Genomic DNA, 22,267 nt, shown 5'->3' with positions numbered 1-22,267 from the left:
GTGTCAAACTGAGTAGGGTGTCGACTGTCAAAGTAGTTAGAGTACAGTGGAGGAGAGTGTTGTAGAGTGGAATGCTGGGCCAAATAATGGAGTGGCGTATTGTAGAGGGAAGTTGAATGGCGTGTCATACAGTGGCGTAGATAGATGGGCATAGTGTAGTACATTGTTGTGGAGTTGTGTTGGACATTGGAGCGGCGTTGAGTATAATATGGTGGTGTAGTAGGAGAGTAGCGTACACTTGAGTGGGGTAGTGTGGAGTAAAGTTTCAGTGGAGTGGTGTATCGTAGACTATAATGGAGTGGCAAAGCATACAGTCGAGTAAAGCGTCATAAATTGTAGTACTGTGTGCTACAGTAGGGGAGTGTCATAGTTTTTTAAAGTGATAGACTACAGTAGTGGCATACAGTAGTTGATTTTTGTCAGTTGGTGTACATTGTTGTAGAGTGGTACAGTGTATTGGCATAGTGTGGGAGTACAATGACATTGAGTGGAGTGGCATACAGTGGTGTACTGTCAGATTGGGGTGCTTTGGCATGCAGTCGTATACAGTGTTGTGTAGTGGATTAGAGTATCCTAGAGTGAAGTACAATGTTGTACAATGACATAAAGTATAGTACATTATCATACAGTGGAGTGAAGGGGAGTAAAGTTTTGGGGGAGTGGCATACAGTGAGGTAGAGTGGAGTTACATAGAGCACAATTGAAACAGTGGAGCTGCGTAGTGGATAGCTGTGTAGTGTAGTATGAGGTTGTCTCGTACAGTGGAGTAGTGTACCTTAATGTGAAGTAAATTGTGTATTAGTGTTGTAGAGTTGTGTGGAGTGTACTGCCGTTGCATAGGTTGCAAACTTATAAATTCAAGTGGGTTCTTGTACAGTAGGGAGTTCAATGTACTACACTGACACTTTCTATGCGACACAGAAGTGTATGGGCATAGTGGAGTATAGAGTTAGACAGTGAAGTGTATGGAGATAGAGTGGAGTAGAATGTCGTAGAGTGCCATGAAGTGTGGTACTCTTCTATAGAGTTGAGTGGAGGAGTGTCGTTTAATGGAGCAGTGTCAAGTGGTGTACACTGTAGTGGTGTAGAGTGGATTAGTGTAAAGTGGGGTAGCTTACCGGATTGTAGAAAGTAGAGTGGCGTACAGAGGATTGACGTAGAGTGGATTAAGTTACGGTGAGTGGTTTAGCATAACTGTTACAAATTGGAGGGGTGTCTCATACGGTGGAGTGCTGAATCATGCTGTGTTGGAATCTGTCAGAGTGGAGTAGTGCTGTACAGTATACAGGTTTAGTTGAGTGCAGATTTCGACAGTCTACTGTATGGGGATAGAGTAGTGTAGCTTATATTCGCGTATAATGGAGTGGCGTAGGCTGTAGTGGTGTATTGTGGGGATGGGTTGGAGTGTATTGGCCTACAGTGGAGTGGGGTAGAGTGGAATACAGTAGTGGCATAGATTAAAGTTGCATACAGTGTAATAGAGTGGGATAGAGTGGATTAGTATGCGGTGTAATGTTAGAATGGAGGCGTGGCAGAGTGGGGTGGTGTGGCATACGGTGGGGTGGTGTACAGATGTACGTGAAATTTTGCAACTATATAGATTGTGGTGTGCTGAGTAATGCAAAACAGCAAATTGTGCTGCCTTGAGTTTCTCCAGATTAATCACTGCAGGGCACACATGGTGACGTGTATTGCATTGCATTGCCCATGTGACCCAACGAGTGGCAAAAGGGTTCTGCAATCCAGTAATACAACTAGGCCTTAATTATATCCAAGGCCTTAACAAAATCTAGCTATGTAGTAAGTCCCTACCTATTACAACTTGACTAAATAAGTTTAGGGCCATGTACCATGGTACTTCAACCAAAATGTACTGAAATCCGGCAAAAGTACTGCAGTGACAGACGTCACCAAGTTTAAATGCCTTATGACTTAAAAATACTGACCTATTTAACTGCCGTGCCCAAAAAGCACCATCTCTCCACCATAATGTGTAGTCCTGCCAAATTTGAAGTAAATCCATTCAGCTGATTTCACACTGTCAAATACACAAACCTTTGGAAAATGTAATGGCGGACATGCGTGTTTTGCGATCCCATTTCTCTTTGTACTCCCTCCCCCCCACCCCCTAACGATGTACCACAAAAATTTACATAATCTCAATGTAGAAAAGGCTATATATCTGGAAAGATAGGGAGGTAATATCTGAGGAATTCCTATCTTTGGGTGTTCTAACTACAACTATAGAGTGTCAGATTTAATGATTTCTTTGTTTTTATCTATTTTTATTTACATAATCATGTGACCATAAATCTTTGTTGATGTAGTAATTAAACTTTTCCTATGCAATCTAGTTTATTTTGTGAGATTTTTTACTACGTTTAGTAGGATTGTGCTACATATGAAGCCCAAAGTGAATAAAATCTCATTGTTTAAGAAAAACTAATTTTTTTTTATTTTTTTTCCTAATGGCCAAATATGTCCTCCCCTATAATAGTTTGTGTAGCTCACTGCTAGGTATTTTACTTTATGGTAGCACTAAGTTGAATAACCTTTTAACTTCCACTTATCTTATTTATCCCACAGAATCATCTGCACTCCTTTGTTAAACTATCAAATTTCATAAAAATCCAGCTGACAGTTTTCGTGCTACACAAAATAGTCTGTAGAAAAAGCATTGGATTTGAACGCAGTTATAGGGACCCCTTTTTATTTATTTTCTTTGCACCCCTGTAGGAAAGTGCTCCTCTGTCATGGTGACTCAATTTTTGCCACTGTTGATATTTTTGACTGATGGGCACTGGGTTCTTGCTAACCGGGTGCCAGTGCTTTCCCTGAACAAGGTAAAATGGTCCAATTCTCAAACAATTGGCATACACTTTGGCACCCCTTTAAGTCCCTATTAAGTGGTACCCCTGGTAACTTGGACATGGGTACCAACGGGGGTCCCTAAGGGCTGTAGTATGTATTGTGCCACCCTAAGGGACCCCCTTACAAGTTGCATGCAGCCTGCCATTGCAGACTGCCTGTCATGGTGCAAGCTGTGAGTGAAAACACAACATGGCACCCTCACTGTGTCCAAGTCACTTCAAATAATATATGGAAGTCGCCCCCTACAGCAGGCTTTAAAGCCCTAAGGCGGGTGCATTGTATTTTACGTGAAGGCATATCAGAGCAGGTATGTCCCTGTGCTGTCTGGTTGAATTACTAGATATCACAAGTGAACAGGGAAACCATTGTAAGAATGTACTGGACACTGGCTATTACTGGTTACCCAGCTATATAATGGCTTCACTGAAACCTGTGGAGTTTGGTATCAAACACTTTGTCTTAATAAATCCATACTGATGCCAGTATTGGATTTATTATGACATACACCCAGATGGCACCTTAGAGGTTCTCCCTGCAAACCTACTAGTCCTTTAGTGTGCTGACTGGTATTGATCAGCCTGCCACCATAGGTTAATTTCGGACCCACTGGAAGTGAGAGCCCATGATCTGAGGCTAGAGACCATGGCTGCTCCAGAGAAAAGTGTGATCACATCTTCCAGCAGGATGGCTAGTGAATCTGCATACCAAAGCCAGGGACTTCAAAGTCTCTCCCACCTTTGATATACCACCCGGCTTCCCCCAGACCTGGGAGATGCCACCCCTATACCCTGAAGCCCTTTTGACATCTAGACAGACCGGAAATTAGCTATGCAAGTTGGCGTGTTGCACTTCCAGGCTAGTCGCACTCCTAAGGTGGTCAGCCTGATGTGCTTCACAACGGAAGGGTTCCACCATCCTGTTTTTGGTGGAACTAGTATTCTGGGACAGGGTTATGCCTCCTCACCATAGGAAGTGGTTATATAGGGGGTGTAGTCACCACCGTGATTAGGTTTCCTATTGGCTCCTACCTTAAACGCCCATAAATTGAGTATTTAGATGGCCCCCTGGAACGCAGATTCGACTGACTAAATAAGGACAAAGAGCAGCCCCGCACAAGAAATGTGGACCAGCTGCGGACGTCTGGTGCCAAACCCTGCCTGCCTAACGTCTCCTGTCCCGACACACTCAAGGACCCCACTCTTCCTGCAGCTGTGCATCTTCCAAAAGCCTCAGAGCTGCCAGTACTTGACAGACCAGCCAGTATCTCCCTGTATGTGGAGAAGCCACCTCCCTGAATATACAGGCACCTACCTCACTTTCCCGGTTCTGTTTTGCTGGCCATCAGGCCCATTGAGGGAGCAGTTTGCCACAAACAGGCTGTTGTGTTGCCTGGAGACCAGCCATGATGCTTCTACCAAGCCTCGAGACGCTGCCCCATCACGAGCCTCATAGCACCAACACCTGGGGCACTAAGATTTACTACAACCAAGGCTTGATGTGTGTTTAGACCAGACAACACTGCCTCCAAAATTGACCAGTCTACGGAAGGATGACAGACCTGACAAGGCTGAGCCAGAGAGTGGCCGTGCTGTTTGTTTTTCTTCCCCCTCTTCAGCTCTGACCAAGGAATGTGAGTACCTTTGATGCACAGGAAAAGCTGGCCAGAACCCTCTGCACCCAAGCTCTCCGTGCCTGGTCCATGGAAAACTCTGTCCCCTTGCTCCCCCTCTGCAGCCTGTTTCTTGGTGGCCACCCTTCTTTGCCAATGGTGTAGTGCTCATGGTTACTGACCCGTCGACACGTTTGCACCCGAACACTCCAGGACAGGTAAACCCAAATTGCTAGTGGCTCTTTTGCCCTTGACTCCCTACCACCTTAAGTCTTAAAGGAGGATCCTCGAAATAGGTTTGCAAGCATTTGTATGCAGTAAGTTTCTTTCTCTATAGGAGAGCATTACAATTTTAAAGGGTATTTGTGATATCTTTGTCTCACTGGAAAAAAATGTATTAAACAGTACTTGCCTAACTCTGAAGATTTTGGTGTCTAAAATAGTATAAAAATCAATGCTATTTCTTTATAAAATTGGTCTTTAGTTTCTTCTTGATTGTCATTTATTGACTGTTTAGCAAAGGCTTAACCCTACCCTTTGATACACCTAAACTGCTCAACCACACTACCACAAAGGAGAATTTAGGATTATTATTTGACCTCTGTAAATCAATAAGGGGTCGCCTGTAATATCTACATAGTGTACCCCTACATTTGGTACACTGCAGAGATACACATCTTCTCCCAGTCCCCGTGCCAAAACTTTCAGTCCTTGCAAAATGAAACGTGGGCAGCGGGTCTACAAAGATTCATGCTCATTAGTGAAACGGTTACAAAGATACTAAGGGATAAAAGAAAAATCCCTATCACTGGTCACACTAAATATAGCTACAGTGTTGCTACAATGACTGCTCAATCACATTTCACTGCTAGATCAAGCACAACTTCTGACAACACTTTTGACAAAGGTGAGAAGTAAAGAATAATCTAAAATAACTATAATTTCAGATGAAGGCATTTCATGCATTTTTCATGCAGGAGCAAACGTTCCTTGGTGTCTCCTAGCTCACCAAAACAGTTACTCCATACAGAGCAGTTGGATAAGGAAGGTCCTTTTGGACTGACCTGTAGCCCAACTCAGTTGAATGAAAAATATCACATCTGACAAAGAATACAAATGAGCAGTCTTCACTCCTGATAAAGATAAATGATCCAATATCAGTCTTTCGCTCAACATGAGGAAGATGATGATGAAAGACAGTATGGTAGTGGTTCCCAACCTTTTGACTCTTGAGGACCCCAATGAATCATGAATGGAACCCGGGGACCCCCAGCAATTCGTACAATTTAATATTCAAATATTAAAACAGTAATTCACAAAAAATATAACAAGTACACACCAAACAAATACTCAAATTAAGAAAAAATTCTTTTATATTGAAAAAATATGCATCTCGGCAACTACCTTTTCAATGTTTTGTTTTATTTAGGAAATAAGAATCCTGAGGTTGGATTCCACATTTCCGGAGCAATTTGTTTTAATTTTTTTAGGTATGCAAGATATGAGAAAGCTTTTTCACATAAATAAGTGAAGGGGAAAAGAAAGTAAACCATAAGGGCCTCTCATCTCTCCCTAGCCTCTGTCAAATGTACTTGATTTGTTTTATAGTGCCTCTCATGCCACTGTAGGGTATCAGGGCACTTTACAGGGGACTACAAGGTGTAGGATTCACATGTCAACCACACTGCTAAGCATTTTTTAAGAGTGCTTGGTCCAGAGAAGCACAAACCTTGGATTCAGAACTCAGCACAGTGAGTAGCGACGGCGTTAGCAATAAGAATGTATTTCTACACAAGCCAACTTTTTTTTTTTTTTTTTTTTTTTTTTTTTTTTTTTTTTTAGCAGCATAAGGAAAATGAAAGACTAGGAAAAAAACAACTTTCTAATTTGTGCCATGCGGTCTGCATGCAGCTCTTCAATTGCAGTTCACAGCTCACTATGCTAAATTATGATTATGAACTGCAAAGTAACAAAATAATATCTGACAAAAGCAGTAACCCACTGTGCCATGCACATAAAATACTGTTCTTTGCATGATTCACATTCTTTGCAGCAGGCATATTAACCATCTGCGCTACCTTTTGAGTCAAAACTGCCACTGCACACCTCCCATCTCTCTCCAGCAGATACATTAATCACTTGAGTTAGCTTGAAGCTTTTATTTTTGCAGTACAAGGAGCTTTGCAGTGCGTTTAAAACTGCTCAACAAAGGAAGTAATAAATATGAAAGCACGCACACGTTTGGCAGAGGCCCCAGCTGGAGAAGTGCCTTGCTCCCAGCCCAGGCCTGCGGACCCCCTGGGAATGTGGTATGGACCCCTGGGGGTCCGCGGACCACAGTTTAAGAACCACTGCAGTATGGTATGGAACCTCTTGAACAACCCATTCACGATCAGCAGGAACATATGGTGCAAATGCCATTGGGCCTGGTTAAAGATCTACACTTAATTGTAGCCGACTACTACTAACTCCTTCCACAATCCCAAACCACTCGCTCAAAAACCACATAAGTCCATGCCAGCAACACCAAATGTTTCCAGGTCTTTGGCAAGGCCTACTACACCTTCACCAGGACACTTTTTCTTCCTGCTCAAATGTCTTCGCCACAGTCAGCACCGTCTCAGTCCATGCCACCACAATCAGATACACAGGATAATCAGGAAGAGGGTCATTTACCAGTCACACCTCAATATTCAGACCCCAAATGGGACCAGTATCTGGATACAACCATGGATGGTGCCACTCCTCAGTAGATCCACCACCAGATGACATGGGTGGTTTTCATCACCTTATAGCAAGAGCATTAAAGTGGTTTTATTTAACTGTAAGATCAAAAGAGACTGATTGTTTCTTTAGGATTTCAAGAATCCTGCCACAAATACTGTAAAATCAATCTTTATAATGTCACATTTGGGAAAGTCTATAAATTTATGAAAACAAATCACAACTGCAGCAGTATTCCTGTGATCAGACAAAATTTGCAATGTGTCTGACACCCTTCCAGTCAGCCGGAAGCAGATCGGTTCTGACACACATCTGCACCATGTGCTTTTCATCCAGTTAGAGAAGGCAGAAATCTGGGCAACATTGTAAAGTGTTTCTTCAATGGCATGTGTGGATGTTGATGCGCATGTTCTGCATACTCCTGTCATCTAGTGTTGGTCCTGTTCTGCAAGTTGGTTTTTTTTTTTTTTTTTGAAGAAGTCTCTTGAGTCGCAAGGTCAGATGACTCCTCTCTGGATAAGGCGCATGGGCATCGATTCCATTGTTTAGATTGTTTTCTCTCCGTCTTGTTAGGACTTGTGTGCCTTTGCTCCGTGATTTAACTTTGTTACAGTTCGACCTTTGGTCTTTTCTCTATCCCCTTCATCGGTATTGTTACCAGTCACGTTTCTTATATCTGTGCTTCGACAAAAAATCACACCAGTTCGACCAAAGCCCCTTTGGGGCCCACCTTCGACATCCATGTCAGTTTTCCCAACAATGCTCCACTGGTAATGAAACGCACGCCAATTCAGTTTTGGCCATGTTGCCACACGAACTACCCGCACCGAGGTCAACACTCGGTGTGCAACTTGTGCCTGTCCCCAGACCACAAGGAATCCAACTGCAGTGCGCGCAAGTCCTTCAAGTCCAACAAAACATTTTGGGACTACAGAGCACGTCTCTGTGTCTCTCAAAGCCACCAACGACATTCTTGACCTATTTGGTGAGGTGCACACTAAGGAGAAGCCATCCAGTGAAGAAGAGGTTTTCTTTATCAACTAAAGCTCCTGCTCCGATCTCGAAGTTGATCTTGAAATGCAGGAAATGCCACTGGCTCAACCTGTTAGTACTGCACCCCACTGCCCTCCAAACCAAGGCGACCAAGAAACCTTCTGCTTTCTTGGTCGCAGAACCTTGGGTCCCTGTCCTCCACTGCTGTTTGGCCATTGTCGGCACCAGAAAAAACGATTTGGCCGTCCGCCTTTGCTTCATACGTACTTTTAGTGCCAAACCCAGACACCAGCATTTGGCTAGGGTTGTGACACCTAGGGTAGACAAAGTATATTCCTGGACAATCTCACCCTATTTTCATCAGAGGACAGCTACCACAAGAACCTGTAGTGGCCACCAAGGCACACAAGAACCAACTCACAAGCCACCTGAGACACACTGGCACTCCTTGTCTGGAGGCAAAGTGTAGATGCTTTTGGTAGGGAAGGTGGTTTTGAGGGGGTGTTTGCAGCTCAGACTGCTAATCGCTGGGGTTTTGCCAAATCCCAAGCTCTCCTAGCACGCCATGATCGTGCCTACTGGGGTGAAATGCAAAAACTACTTAAGTATCTCCCAGAGGAACATAGAAAATGTGGTCAGAAGTTGGTTTCAGTGGGACAAACCATTTAAAAACAATTCCATACGGTGTGTGCTGGGTGAGGCAGCCACTGCCGCAAAGAGAATAAACTCCAGTAATCTCCTTAGACGTCAGACCTGGGTCAGGAAATCAGGGATCTGATAGACTTCTAGCTGCAGATTCCTTACCTTTGAATTTCCTGGTGTCCGCTTGGAATCCGAATTGTTTTGCTGAGCAGTACCCGGCAGGCTGTCGACCATGCCTTTTGATAAAGAACACTTGTTCGGTCCCCAGGTAGACTACTACAGAAAAGATACAGACCGCTAAAGCCATTGGAGTGCTTCAAGCACATGCCCCCTGAGGAATTTTTGTCACCCAACTGACTATTGTACCTACAAATCCACCTTTTCATAGGCATCCACCTCCCAGCAAAAACATTTAAGGTTCCTATTCGATGAACAACTATTGTGGCTCCTTCAGAGGCAGGAACACCAAGGGTAGAGGTAATGGTGTCTTTTCCCTGCAGAGCTGCACCCTCCAAGCAATCACTACCCTATCCTACCCCCTATCACAACACCTGTTGGGGGCAGACTGCAGTATTTCCTTCCAACCACTCATTCCATCACAACAGACAAGTGGGTATTGGTCATTATCCAACATGGCTATTGTCTGGAGCTTATCACCACACCGCCAAATATTCCAAACAGGCTAACGCAGGAACATCAAACATTGATCAAGCAGGAAATTCAAGTGTTTCTTTTCTAAATAGCTATAAAACAGTTTCCTTTCAACATCCTGGGTTAGAGGTATATTGTCTGTACAGGACGGGTCTTTAAGGTGAATCTTAAAATGTATCTGTTTAAAGGCCTGAGATCTATCAGAACACTTCTGCATGGTCACTTTACAGGAAATTACTCCACTTCAACAAGGTGACTTTATGGTAATACTAGACCTAAAAAATGCCAATTTCCACATACCAATATAACTAGCTTATTGTAAATACTTAAATTTTGTCATAGCAGGCAAAAATTACCAATTCAAGGTTCTCCCATTAGGGGTAACTACCACATCCTGGTAACTCCCGCACCCTGAGTGTTTACCAGATGCCTAGTGTAGGAGGCTGTCTCTCCATATAGTATACTAAAAAGGTATGCTGTGCAGGGTCTAATCACTTATAAAAGTGGACAGGGGCTTGCTGTAGTAATCCCAGGGTGTGTTCTTAGTTGTTGTGGTTGACCTGCCATGGGCATATCAGAGAGGAGTGTTAGGCATTTGCTGTAGGCACAGAGTCAAATGATGCAACTCAATAAGGAGATCCACACCAATTTATAAAAAATATTGCACATTTATATACTATTAGGGGCAAACTCATCACAATCTGGTAAGTACGTTTTGAAAGAGAAATTCTTAGTTTTGAAAAGTTGACACAGTGCAGTTTACTGAAGTGGCACTGTTAACTTATGAATGAAAAACATGAACTGCAAACAGGTACTCCACAGCGACTTATAGGACCAATCTTCCAGGCTTAAGGTGAGTATAGGGCAGGGTCCTAGGCCACTAGGCCTCACCAGCAGGTCATCTCTGGTGGCACTGGGGAAGCTAGGTGCAGAAGTGCAGCTCCGCATCAGGTGCCTTGTTGAAGACCATGGGTCTGGTCAGACAGAGGCTGCTAGTTGGAGGAGGATGGGGTGGGGGGTGGGGAATGGGGAGGGAGGGTGATGAGGGGGTGGGGAGCAGGGAGCAGTCCGGCTGACCCAACAAGGGAGTAAAGGTCTTCCGATGCTTGGATGTAGGGACACCTTTGGTCTGCTTCTCAATCTGGGGCAGCGAAATGCAGAGGTGTTCTGAGGCATCTTGTTTCAGTCAGCAGAGGCAATTGTTGTAGAGGGAGCCTATAGAAAGAGACTGCGCTGGCCTGGACTGTTGATCTAGTCTGACTGAACCAACAACTGGGCTCGGGTCTCACAAGACTCTGGGACATGGGGACTCCTTTGGCCCTCTTATCCTCTGCCCTGGGTGACCAGGTGCAGCGGTGTCCTGAGGCGGCGAGTCTGTCACTGGAGCACTTGCGGTAGAGGAGTGGCCTACACAGAGAGGCTGCAGGCATCGTCGGGAAGTCCAGAGTTGGCAAAACAAAGTTGGGCTTTGTTTCTGGAAGGTCTGTGGACCAGGCTGCCACTTTTGTCCCACTTCAACAGGTGCATGTCGGGTTTTTGGCAGTCAAGAGTCCTTGCAGATCTTCTTGGGGTACCTGCAAGATGCACAGCAGCAGGTCCGCTACTCCACTGGAGTTCCTGGGTCTTGGGTGAAGGCTGGCAAGCCTCTGTCTTTTGGAGGCACTAGCTGCGGCAGGAAGAGCAGTCTTTGCACACTTGTCGGACAGTTGGCACCAAGTCAGTTGCTGGTCTTCTGTTTTTGCTTTTGGGATTCTTCAGTGTCCGTCTTTGAAATCGGCAGGATCTGCTTTTCTGGTGTCAGGGGCTCCCCTAAATACTAGATTTAGGGGTATTAAGGGAGTGTAGGGTAGAAGCCAATGGACTACTTACCCCTGGGGTCCCTACTCCCCTTATATGCCCACTTCCTGTGGGAAGTGGGCACAACCCTGTCCCAGAGGTTACTAATTCTGCCATCTCCAAGATAGCAGGCAGACTTTCAGATTTCCTGTCCACATCAGGTAGCTCACTTTAGGAATGAAACTGGCCTGAAGGTGGACACAACACTGACTATTAATTTTCCTGTCTGTCCAGGTGTCAAATGGGCCCTGGGTCGGGGTGTTGGCATCACCTCACCTTTGATGGAAGCCAGATTTACATACCAAACGCTATGGCCTGTTTGAACCTTCCTGCTTGGAATGCTGATGCACAGGTCATCCTGTTGGAAGGGGGTGTGGAACACCCCTGCCAGAGCAGCCTTTGTTCCTGACTGCCCAAGAGCAGAGGCTCTAACCTTTTGGAGGGTCAGAAATTTTCCTGTGGTGGCAAGCTGGTTAGGATCAGTCAGCCAGCACACTAGAGTTTGTAGATATTTCAGGGGACACCTCCAAGCTGCTATCTGGGTGGATTTATTAATAAATCTCACTGGAATAAGTGTGGGTTTATTAATTTAGGATGTTTGATACCAGGCATCCCTGATTTCAATGAAGCAATCATGTAGCTGGGAACTCGTATTGACCACTGTCCACCAAATGTACTTAAAATGGTTTCCCTGATCACTCACTATGTCTAAGAATCAACAGACTTAGCAGGGGGATATCTGCTCTTGCAGATACATCCACACATGTAATATATAATGCACCATGCCTTACAGCTGAAAGGCCTGCTGTATGGGTGACTTGCATATATTGCATGCAGTGTTAGTGGGGATGGAACACAGGCCATGTGCCATGTTGTGTTTTCACTTTTGTCTGCACCATGGCAGGCAGCCTGCATTGGCAGTCTGCATGAGTTAGGTGAGGAGGTCCCTTAGGGTGGCACAATACATTTTGCAGCCCTTGGGGACCCTCTCTGGTACCCTAGGCACCTGGGGTACCATTTACTAAAGACTTACAGGGGTGCCAAAGGTATTGCCATTTGGGGGAACAATTGTACAGTTCACGGAAAGTAGGAACCCAGCGCACCTGCTGTCAAAATTGCATCAAATACCAGGAAAAAATTGGGGGTGACATGTCCAAAATAGCAGTGGTAGCTCATCTGCGTAGACAAAATGTCCACATTTCCTTACCTGGACTACTGGCTTATCAAAGCCAACACACATCAGTGCCAGCAACACATTCTGATGACAATCGATCTTCTCCAGAGCTTAGGGGTACAGTCTCCACAACTGTCACATCTATCTTTCACCATTTGGAAGTGAGATCTGTCACATTCGCCTCTAAGCAGAATACCTTGCTGGAACAGTCTACATTGCAGACTTGCTCAGCAGGATGCACCAACAAGTCCATGAATTGAACTCCCCTCAAAAGCCCTCCTACCATATTTCCAAAAGTGTGGTTTCCTCATACCATTTCTCCACAGCATAAAATGTTAAATGCCCAAACTTCGCTGCCAGGTTTCCACACCCACTATCCAAGGGCAATGCACTATGGTTGGTTGGGGATATTTGCCCATGCTTTTCCTTCCGTTTCTGGTTCAGTGGCTCAGGCAGGCTTCTCTTAAAAATATCCTAGTAGTGCTACTTGGGCTTATCAGCGTTGGTTCACAACTCTTCTAGACCTTTGTGGTTCCAGACGAAAAGCTCCCCAACAGATCAGATCTTGTCCCTTAGACACGGACAAATCGGACAGCCAGATTCCAAAACTCTCAGCCTAACAATATAGATCTGGCGGTCAGTTTGGATTCCTTAACTTACTACCAGAATGTTTCGACCTTCTTAAGGAAGCAAGCGTGTAGAGCCATCACTAGGGCCTGCTATGCAGCAAAATGGGAACGTTTTGTTTGCTACTGACACTCAAAACAAATTGGCCCTTTGAAAGCCACGGTGCAAGATATTGTCTCCTACCTACCTTCACTTACAAAAGGCTGGATTAGTATTTGCTTCACAAAATGGTTCTCCGCATCAACCCTAAATACCTACCCAAGGTAGTATCTCAATTTCGCCTCAAACAATCCATTGAATAGTTTTTATCCCTCAACCAGGTTCTGTTGCAGAAAGGGTTCTTCATTCATTAGATGTAAAAGCGTTCTTATGTTCTACATTAATATAACTAAAACTTTTAGAAAGTCTAAGCAACTTTTTGTCGCCTTTTTACAAAGACACAAATGCAACCAGGTTTCCAAATCAGGCTAAGACCTTTACCTGTTCCTCCCAGCGCACACAACTTGGAAAAAGGAGAAACAATTTCCTTTTCAGGAAATATTCCCATAGTTGGTATATGTAAGGCAGTTACATGGTCCATACGCCTACAGCAAACATTATTGTATGGCTGTTTTAGCATGCCAGCAAGCCAATGTAGGTCAGACAGTGCTACGTACCCTTTTTCAAACCATTGCAACACCCACAGGAAACTGCTTTACAGGCTATACAGAGCATGGCTCTACAGCCACACATGCCACTGAATGGAATGTTATTGTGCAAGCTTTTGTTCATGGCATGTAGTACTGTAGATTCATATGGGACCACCCTTCTCCCCAGACACCTGTGGACGTTACAGACCCTTACCTCTCATATTTTCACTATAGATTTAGCATGGTCACTGCATTACTTAAACGTTCTTTCACACCTTTCGTACCTGCCTGTGATGAAAGCAGTCTAACAATGGAGTCGATTTCGATGCCCATGCACATTATCACCGAGAGGAGTCACCTCTTGACTCCTGAAGACTTTTCCTTCTACAAAAAGAACTTTCACAACTCTGGACCCAACACTAGATGGTAGGAGTATGCAGAGCATATGAACTCTCAGCACTACATGCCACGAACAGATGCTTACAAGGTAAGCAGAATATTACTTCTGTGACTGCTGCTACAACTGTAAGGGTCTCAAATGCTCTGCCAGTTGGAGCAAGATAGGATTGTCAGATGTGGTCCGATGTATATCCATTCCTTGAACACCTACTGGATGATAAAGTGGAGGTAAAAACCATTTAGCAGGAAGGAGGAAAAATCATTTCCATCTGTTGACATTCGATTGATATTTCATCTACAGGGATTACACGAGTGACAGGAGCGTCTGTACTAAAAAGGCAAGAATGGCTACGGGCAACTTCCTTTAGACTGAACTACAAAGTAGAATTCGAGACCCGCCACACAATGGTGAATCCCTATTTGGTCGGCACAATGAGGTACTACAAGTATGTCAAAAAGCTAAATCTCTAACCTCCTTATAGCAGACGATTGCAGTCCTTTTGAGGAGTTCGGAGAAGTGGCATGTACTCTTTCAGAGGAGCCTACCAACTGCTTAGATGCAATAATATGGTACTTTACATTTTCAGTACAAATGGCCTTACCAGCAAAAATAGAGCCACCACCACTGGCAGCTTATCGTAGACCAGCCCCTAGTGAAAGGGTAGAGATGAGAAAATGGCTCACTACTGGAAACTATGCAGCGGGTTCCCAAAGCTCAAGAACTTGGTGTTTTATTCTCATTTTTTTCTATCTATGGAAAGATAGGAGAATGGAGACGGAAAATTAATCTTTGGAACCTCACAAATATTTAAAGAAACAAACGTTTTTTTTTTATGGTAATGCTGTAGGAAATTCTACAGTTTCTAACGCACTGGGATTGCATGACCTCCTTGGATCTGCAGGACACACTTTCATATTCCTATTTACCTTCCACATCGCACATGTCTAAGCTTCAGAGTAGCCATTTGTCATTATCAATTCAAAAAGGTCCATTTCGGCCTTAAATCTGTCCCAGAACATTTACCAAATGCATGGGACCAGTAGCTGCCAATCTCAGACTCTTCTCCCCTCAAACCCCTCAGTATTGTTGAGAACAGACAATACAACCAGCAAGTAACAAACCAGGGGCAACCAGACCCCTTACCTTGTCCAAACAAGCACAAAGGAAAAAGCAACTGGGTGATACAACATCATATTCAAATAAAGGCGGAACATCTACCAGTCCTGTCAAACCTCTGGGCAGCTAGTCTCAGCAGAACAAAAGAATGTCTGATATGGAACTTAATCGCTTCCAGCTATGGAAAATGTTCAGAAAATCGGGCCAACCAAATCTAGACCTATTTGCTACCAACATGAAATGTCATTTTTACACCATCTGGCACCACCTGCTAGGTTCGTTAAGGAATGCCCTTTACTAAATTGGTCAGGGTCCTTTGCATACACCTTTCCTACAATACCTTTGAATACAACACTACTGTCAAAAATGACAAGATCGTAATTGTTCACACTTGATTCTCCTGGCAATTAATACTGTTGGAACAAACACTGACGCTTCTTTCTTGCCACAATGGACAATTTCTTCACTCGCGCTCTTAGCCTGGTTCCTGAATTCAGCATTTCTAAATATTCGACATCCCATAGGAATGTAAAGAAATACTTTCAAAAGCCAGAGCAGGATCCTGAGACAAAATGCTACTCAGCAGAATGTAAACATTTTTGTAACTTGTATATGCATAAGACTAAATCAATTATCTGCCTTGTGTCAACCTATATTACCATATTTTCTTCATCTGTCAGGTTCATTACTCTGTCATGATACACTTACTCCATCTAGCCTCCAGTTCTTGTTTTAAAGGATCCGGGAATCGATGGTCTCTTGGTCTAACAGTCTTGTGTAAAAAAAAAAAAAAAAAAAAAAAAAAGCTTCTCAGAGGCCTCTAAGACATTTCCTCTAATTAGTTATCCTTTTCCATTAATGGAGGTTTAACACAGGGATGACTCAATTAAAGAAGTAACGGTTTGAACCCATTCATAAAGCACATATCTCATGGAAAGTAGCACTTTTGTCTGCTCATCCGCCAAAAGAATAGAGATCCAATACTTGATAAAGGCCTTTCCATCAATTTGATCCTATAACGAATCCTCGCTTCTTTGCATGCGAACCTTTTGACATTTTGTTTGAACGCAGCAGTAATTCTCAAGACTTTTTTTTTTTTTTCTTTTTTCCAAACGGAACTACTGCATCTTAAACAGCACTCCCCGTTTTGATACTGAAAGTTGTCTAATATTTTACTTTGAGAACCAAGCTAATCTAAATCAGATCAGTTATTCATAGCGTATGGTCACCATCGTAAAGGACAACCTCTGTCAAAGCAGGGTATAGCTCGCTTGGGTGTCTTAAGCAACGGTTTTCTGCTATAAAGAAGCAGGTCAGCCGTTACAAGGAACTGTTGAACCTCATTCTATAAGAGATGTATATGTTTACAGCACCCCTTACTTGCGCATCCATTGCTGACATATACAGAGCTCGACATAGAATAACAGACATACATTTATGCAACACTTCTGCGTAGACTGCATCGTGGAAAGGATGCAGGAGTAGGTCAAGGGATCCTGCAACACTTACTGCGATAAAGTAAGATCGTTTCACCTTCACATTCCTCCTAACGCTTTTAATGCGTATTAACTGTTTACTGCTCGCTATTCGGATTCAAACGTGCATCTATGAAAGATTCAATACTGCAGAAGAAAAGTTAATTAACTGAAGTTCTCCAGCATTGTGACTTTATTAAAGGTACCATGTGACCTACCCTCCTCCCCAACTCTGGGGGGGGAAAAAGAGGAAAGCTGACTACTATACTCTCCTGCAGTCTGAACCTGCTTGGGTGAGGAGTGGTCACTGTTGTACTTTGCTCTGATTGGCTGAGTTTAGGTGTGTTTTAGAGAGCTGTATAGGATACTGTTGTGACTATATGGTAAAGCTATGAAAGGTATATATTTAACTGTACTGCTTTCATTTATTTAATTAATATATAGCCTACTGGTAGTCGCCGGTAGGTAGTTATAGTTGGGACCTATTATCCATTGAATTTTTTATTTATTTTATTTGATTTTTTGCCTATATTTTTGGCGCTGGTCGATGAACCTTCATACAAAATTTCCCCAGAAATTTGACAATCGTTTTAGCTGCTGTCTAGAATGTTTCAGGGCGATCAATCAAGCAGGGGCCGAGGGAAGGGGCAGTGGTCCTCGGTGAAAAGCAACTTTATTACAAATGATTTATTCCTCAGGCGCACTTACATGGTCCCTCGGATCCTGGTGAAAAGCAAGGCCCTGATTGGTTGGCTGCAACCTGACAAATTAATGTTTAAAAAACAGAAATTCACTGAAAAAACCCAAAGGTTACAGGGACGATTGTTAGGTTGAAGTTTTACCCATACAAAACCATAGAAATTCAGTAGTATATTTAGCTATAATTATCTGAGGACACTAGAACTTGTGCTGGAACGTAACTTTGGGCAACAAGTTAGTTTAACATAAGTGTAACTAAATGCTGAATTTCTGTGGTTAATAAAACGTCATCTTAATTATAACGTCGCTGTAACCGTTTTTACAGTAGTCTCTCTCTCTCTCTCTCTCTCTCTCTCTCTCTCTCTCTCTCTCTCTCTCTCTCTCTCTCTCTCTCTCTCTCTCTCTCTCTCTCTCTCTCTCTCTCTCTCTCTCTCTCTCTCTCTCTCTCTCTCTCTCTCTCTCTCTCTCTCTCTCTCTCTCTCTCTCTCTCTCTCTCTCTCTCTCTCTCTCTCTCTCTCTCTCTCTCTCTCTCTCTCTCCTTGTGTTCTACCATTTAGTAGGAAGTCTATTATAAGGTTATCTGCTCTGAATGTTTTTGGTTTTGTTTTTTTAATTGTTTTTTATATATAATTTTAGTTGCTTACCGCTAAGCACGAAGACGTGGAGCTGAACCTGCAGGAAGCACAAAAGGATCTTGAAGCAGCCACTGTGCGAGAGACTCTTCTTCAGGAGAAATTGTATGTTCCAACACATTAAATATGCTCAATTCAAGGCTGTATATGGGGATGAGGGTAATGTGACCTAGGTCCTCAGTTCAGATATGACCCCCTGCTCTAGCAGGCTTTCTAATCTTACATGTGTATGGCTACATTACTGTTTTTCACAATGTTTTCAAAGGTGAGGGTGGCTTTCTTTGGGGTTTCTTGTAAATAACAGGTCTTTATAGAGATTTTTATTTTGATATGATTTTGAATGGGCTTCTGTCTCCTGATCTCTGCATTCAAATAACATCTGCCCTGGTGATTTATTCATACTTTATTTTTATTTTTTTTAAATGAAGGAAAAGATTGACAATTAAGATACTTAGACCATGGAGAAATACATCGTAACTTGTTGCAAAGAGTACCCATCTCCTAGTTTTGGATAAAACATACTCGTTTTCTTGGCATGATTGCAGTGGGATGCATTCATTTTACTTGTGAATTAAACCAGAGAGCAGGCAGCATAGGTTACATACAGCCATATTGCCGAATATATACCTAGCAGTTTGTTCTTAGTGGATTCTTTAAATGTTTGTAACTAGGTTAGAAGGGTACTGTGTTTTGAATCTTACTACACTATTAAACCGTAATAAGCCCTTTAATTCTTTATCTGATCAAGACTTCTAGATGCAGATTTCTTACCTTAGAAACCCCACCCCCAGGTGTCGGACTGGATCTGGATAGTCTTGAGCAGTATCCCTGTGTGCCGGTAGGTGCCATTGTACAGGTCTGCACAGGATGTAATATGTATTGGCACCTCCCCAGTGTGCTGACATCAGTCCTTTACTTTACGCACCAACAGCCCAGATCCGGACAAGCTACACCGGTTATTTTTTGACCACCTTTTTGCCTATTTAGCAGTTCTGCTCCCAGTGTGCTTAGGGCTCTGCCCTTTTTAAACTTGAAGCAGAGATCTGGCTCAAGACCAGGGTTCAAGTCCCGCTTCGGCAGGTCTTGGGCTCAATTCCCCTTGACCAGATAATTCTCGCCTCAGTGCCTAATCTAATTCATGGGTCCCACTCTGCAACTCTGGGCAATAGCTTGCTTAATCTCCACAACGGCCCAAACAGCGCTTGGATGCCCGGCTTCACCCTGGGGGTGCTCAGGAGTGGGCGCCTCACAGGGAAAAGCCAGGAGGGGTTCCATAGCGGTATGAGTACAGCGCCTTGAGACCCTAACTGGTGAGTAGTGCGCTATACAAGTGCTAATTTACATATTTTTTTTTTTTGTTTACATTTACAAACTTGTGGGTTTTAAACCCTACGGTGCCTGTCAATACAGTTATCTATGATGGATCACCATCTGGTTTGCTTGTGATGCCTGGAGCTGGACCACGACTCCAGAAATTGTTCTAACTGTTGCACTATGAATCTGAAGGTAATTCGGGATTGGGAAATTAAGCTGTCTGCCTGACACCTGAAGGCACTGCTCAAGATCCTGGTCATGTGGAAGGTCCCAGGCCTGCTATTTTGTTCCTGTCAGTCTTTGTCGCCCAGGACCCACAGGCCCAAGAAGTCAAGTTCTTGTGGACTTCTTTCTCTGGTTCAAGCCATCCGATGAGGTGTGAAAATGACTCCACGGTGAGGGCTGAATCTGCTCAGTCTTTCTTAATTTCCTGGAGCCCAATAAGCCACTGTCCAACTTGAAGCTTTTGAGGCTGTGCACCAAATTGTTTTTAGGCGGTCTGACCTCTCTGGACTGTCTGCGGGTTCCACAGTTCTGGGAGGTGCCCCAGCTGGACTTTCACAGACGATACCCTTACACCCAATCTCACACCCAGATACACGTACACCAACAGACACTCACATCCACACTCATCCAGACACTCTCATCCACTCTCTCATCCAGACACTCGCACCCACTCATCAACAGACTCACACCTACACTTAGAAAGACATACCCTCTCACATTCACCCTCACACTCATACACTCACTCTCGCACACCAAGACAGACACCTCTCCATACTCCTGGCCCAATGGACAGTCTTCCTGTTTCTTTAAAAAAAAAAAAAAAAAAAAAAATGCACTTAAAATAAACCCAAAGGTTACAAGGCCATTATAGTTGGGATTTAAATTTACTCACACAAAACCATAGAAATTCTGCAGGTAGCAGTCCTAACTATAACGCTCGCCCCTGCAATGCACTGCTTATCACCTCACATTAAATCACTGACCTGGTCATTTACATCACTTAAATGACATCACTGACATCATTCACCTACAGACTCTCACAAGTCCACTCAAACCTCTGATATACCTAATCACACCATCTCACAATAACTGACACCCCCATTAAACTACACACAACACTCATTCGAAAATGTGCACACACATGCACTAGCTTACTCATAGCCAGTCACACAGTTACTGTGCCACGCAGTTAATGTAATAGTGAGCTATAGATGCATAAAAGCATTCACATAGCTACACACCTACATACACTAACTCACCCACTTATCCACTAACCCACACACTCAAACACCAAATTACTCAAAATATTCAGCCACTCTAACTCATTCACCCATACCGCTATACAACTACTCACTCGCCTTCACTACAGATAACACAACCACTCACCCAGTTACTAATTTTTTTCTAGATGCCAAAACATATACACACTCAACTATAAATCACTGATACAATTAATTACATTCACCCATACAGTCACTGAGACACTTATGCATAGAGTAACTGACAAACCCACTGTCACCCGTACATAAACTGACAGCCTCTAACTCACTCCAAGAGCCACTCACTGAATCATGCTGACACTCACCTCTACAGATTCCGTGAAATGCACTCTCATACATTCAGCTGCTCACACGTTGACTTTATGCACACAGCAGCACAGTAACCCACTCACTCAGTAAAAGAGCTAGTAATGCAATCACTCATGCAAGTGTACATACTGTTACACAACCACTCAAACCCAAATGCTCATACACCCACTCAGTCTGAATATTACAAATAGTCTGATTACTACCTATGTAATATTACTAATTTAACTTATACAATACCATTGGATCTACTGTTTACTCCTGTAACCATTTTTACCATTTTATATAAAATGGATATCATCTGTGATGTTACTGATAGTGTCATGAGTGATGTAATAAGTGAGGAGATAAGCAGTGCCTTGCTGGGGGCATAAAGGTATATTTTGGTATGACAACTATAACTGCGGAATTTCAATGGTTTTGTGAGTAATTTCAAATCCTAACAATAACGTCCCTGTAACCTTTGGTTTATTTAACCATATTATTTATATATATATATATATATATATATATTTTTTTTTTCTCTCCAAACAAAACAGGTAGTTAGTTACGTGCATAGGGTTGCAACCTGGTCACCCTCCACACCCCACCCCCACCACTGCAGATGTAGCTGTGAGCTTTCACCTAAATTTGAGGGTTGAACTTTGTTTACTCTTTGGTTTGTGAAAACAGTACAGTCGAGCAGAACAGGGGAGCTGCTGAATGGCATAACAAAGCTCTCTATTTGAATAGAGCAGAGAAGCACATTTTCTAATTTTGCAGGAGCAGATGACTCACATCCTTGCTGTCAATGGAGCCCAATGAAGAGATTTTCTGAGGCCTTTTTTTGACATGAGCAGGTTTTTGCACTTCTGGTGGATTAGAATTTTTAGTGTGTTTTTTTTTTTTTTGGGATCAAATGACTTCCATATGCTTCAGAATGGGCAGCTGTAGTGCAGTCCAACCTATTTTTCTGAAACCTTCCCTTTGCTTGTAGATTGACAAAAGCCAAGTGCACACAGATAGTTAAACTGAAACTAAAATGCCACCTTGATCGAACTGCTTTTCTGTAGATAACTGTATTCCAGGTTGCTTGTTAAAGCAAATTGAAGCTGTGCAACAGAGCACCCACGTTGGCAGGAAGTCCAGTCTTTGAAAGACTTTGTCTCTCAGATAAATAGGCATTTTAACCTTAAGCAGTACGAAAATAGTTTTGTCCCTGTTTCGGAATTGAGGTCATAACAAGCTCTTTTTAATTTGCCAATGTGGATAATCTGTCAGCACTATTTATGTGCGAAGGCACA

At 43.3% G+C, this 22,267-nt stretch overlaps 1 protein-coding gene across 3 annotated transcripts in view; it reads left to right on the top strand.

The window, feature by feature from the left end:
* Nucleotides 1–22,267, top strand: part of HMMR (hyaluronan mediated motility receptor) — a 261,939-nt gene that overhangs the window by 109,812 nt on the left and 129,860 nt on the right. For all 3 annotated transcript variants that reach the window (XM_069199359.1, XM_069199357.1, XM_069199358.1), the window contains exon 11: nt 18,083–18,183. In XM_069199359.1, the coding sequence (XP_069055460.1) occupies nt 18,083–18,183 (101 nt within the window). The remainder of the gene's footprint in view (nt 1–18,082; nt 18,184–22,267) is intronic.

This window comes from Pleurodeles waltl, chromosome 7, assembly GCF_031143425.1.
Source record: "Pleurodeles waltl isolate 20211129_DDA chromosome 7, aPleWal1.hap1.20221129, whole genome shotgun sequence".
Classification (NCBI taxonomy): domain Eukaryota; kingdom Metazoa; phylum Chordata; class Amphibia; order Caudata; family Salamandridae; genus Pleurodeles; species Pleurodeles waltl.
This window is presented reverse-complemented; position numbering and strand designations above follow the sequence as displayed.